Consider the following 2,107-nt stretch of genomic DNA (forward strand, 5'->3'; position numbering starts at 1 on the left):
CCCAGCTCCAACCTCTAGATGCGGCTGCCGGACAATGTAGACAGAGCCATCAAGACAGCAATCAGAGAGCAAATGGCAGCTCCCGCGGAGTGGATTTTCAGCACAGAAACCACAGCCCAGCCAACAATCCCAATCCACAAACTCTCCCTATACAAAAAATATTCAAAAAAAAAAAAAAAAGGAAGGCCGGGCGCACTGAGCTTTCTTTGCTTCGGGTACTTACAACCCACTGCTGATTACACATTCAGCTTCTCTGCCCAGAGCGAAGCAAAAGAGGAAGCAGATGGGAGCAAAGCGCCTGCCCGCGGCTCTGGGCGGCAAAGCGTCCGGGAGCCAAGCGTCTCTTTTTCGATCTCTTTGTTCTTCCTGCTGCTTGGCAAAGTGGTCCGCTACAGATTAACAGTGAAAGGAGTTCTTACACGCTGCGCGAAATCTCGTTTAAAGCTGCTGCTCTGAGCACCACGCTCAGCACTTCATCAACCCCCGTGCGCAGCGGCCATCTTCTCTCACATTCCAGGCATACCTCTTTTCACTAACAGTAGTAAAACACTGAGCAGCGTCGGGTGGCAAGCACACTGGGAGCCCTTTCCCAAAGCGCAGCTTCCCCTGCTTCTGCCTGGACTTGTCCCGGGCTCCTGGAGCTCCGTCGCCCTCCGCGGCCGGGGCCCCCAGCCGCCCTTTCCCGCTCTGGGTAGCCCTCCTATCCTGTGCTTTCTTTGATACACAGCTTAGGTCACCTGTGGGAATTCACTCAGTACTCGTGCACATAACACAAAGTTCACACACACACACACATCACACACACATATGCGCGCTTCTACACACAGGGCTGATTATGCACACACAGAGGAGCATGCATGTGCACACACACCATGACACAGAACATTCACATTTCAATGAAGATGACTCATCTATGAAGAATAGTAGTAGTTAAATATTTCATATGAACAAAAGAGGAAACATATAATGAGTCAATAGGACAATTTATAAAAATAAAAGCTGCTAATCATTTTACTTTTTTTTTTGCTTTGTAATCAGTATATTAAGGAGACATTCATACATTTCAAGAATTGCTTAAATTCTGATATCCAGATTTAAGCATGTGAACATATGATGACTTTTAAACATACAGTTAAAGCTATTCATCATATTTGCTAGACTACCAACATCAAATTACAGTTACTTTGGAGCATAAGTCAAGTGGTTTAAGCCTGTAACATACCTAAGGAACACCTTCCTATATTATACATGCAAACTACTTTTCCATGTATAGGTCTGGATTTCACTACCAGGGCTTACCATGGTCCAAAGAGAAGGGAAAAATGTAACCAGGACTGGTCAACACAGTTTTGTATATATGTGTATGTATGTGTGTGTGTATATATATATATATATATATATATATATATATATATATATATTAAAGATGGCACAATAGAAGGAAATGCAATTCTACAAGTGCAAGCCCTTAAGTAGCAGCATATAATGATAAACCCCATCTTTTGAAAGGTATCATTTCTTTCACTGATACCAGAAGCAAAATTATACATTATGTCACCTTCAAGTAAGTTGAGGCAATAGAATGCAGATGCATCACAAGAGTCCCACTTAATACAAATAACTAGACAGACCAACACTCCTCTACAAATTAAGTTTTCTTTTTCTGATTGCAAGTTAAATACAGAGTTTTAATTTTATAGCTTAACAATGAAGGGTCATACACTGAAATCAACACATATACCTAGTATTTCAGTCTAAGTTTGTCCACATACACAGCTGAAATCAATTACAAGGTATGGCCTAACAGATGCTAGGGGAACTTTTTTAAAAGTAGTTTTTACAGGTATCAAACAACTTCTTGCACACTGAAGTCATCATACATACAGGGCAAAGTCAGAGCTTTTATATTTGCGTTTATTCTTCATTTAACTTTTAAAACACTACTATAATTGAATATTAAAACAAAAACAATAGCAAGTAGTGAGCATATTATGATTATAGTCCTTCACTCATTCACTACTGCATATGAAATGCCTGCAGTGAGTGTTATTCACTGGCCCCATTAAGAGGTTTGACACTGAACACCACCTCTGGGATGATGTTCATC

The 2,107-nt window shown here is 41.1% G+C and overlaps 1 protein-coding gene across 1 annotated transcript in view; it reads right to left on the reverse strand.

Moving 5' to 3' along the window:
• Positions 1 to 2,107, reverse strand: part of LOC125616621 (dnaJ homolog subfamily A member 1-like) — a 120,583-nt gene that overhangs the window by 114,071 nt on the left and 4,405 nt on the right. Inside the window, exon 2 of the mRNA XM_048802436.1 lies at positions 524 to 737. Within this exon, the coding sequence (XP_048658393.1) occupies positions 524 to 737 (214 nt within the window). The remainder of the gene's footprint in view (positions 1 to 523; positions 738 to 2,107) is intronic.

The sequence above is a fragment of the Marmota marmota genome, unplaced genomic scaffold (genome assembly GCF_001458135.2).
Source record: "Marmota marmota marmota unplaced genomic scaffold, marMar, whole genome shotgun sequence".
Classification (NCBI taxonomy): Eukaryota; Metazoa; Chordata; class Mammalia; order Rodentia; family Sciuridae; genus Marmota; species Marmota marmota.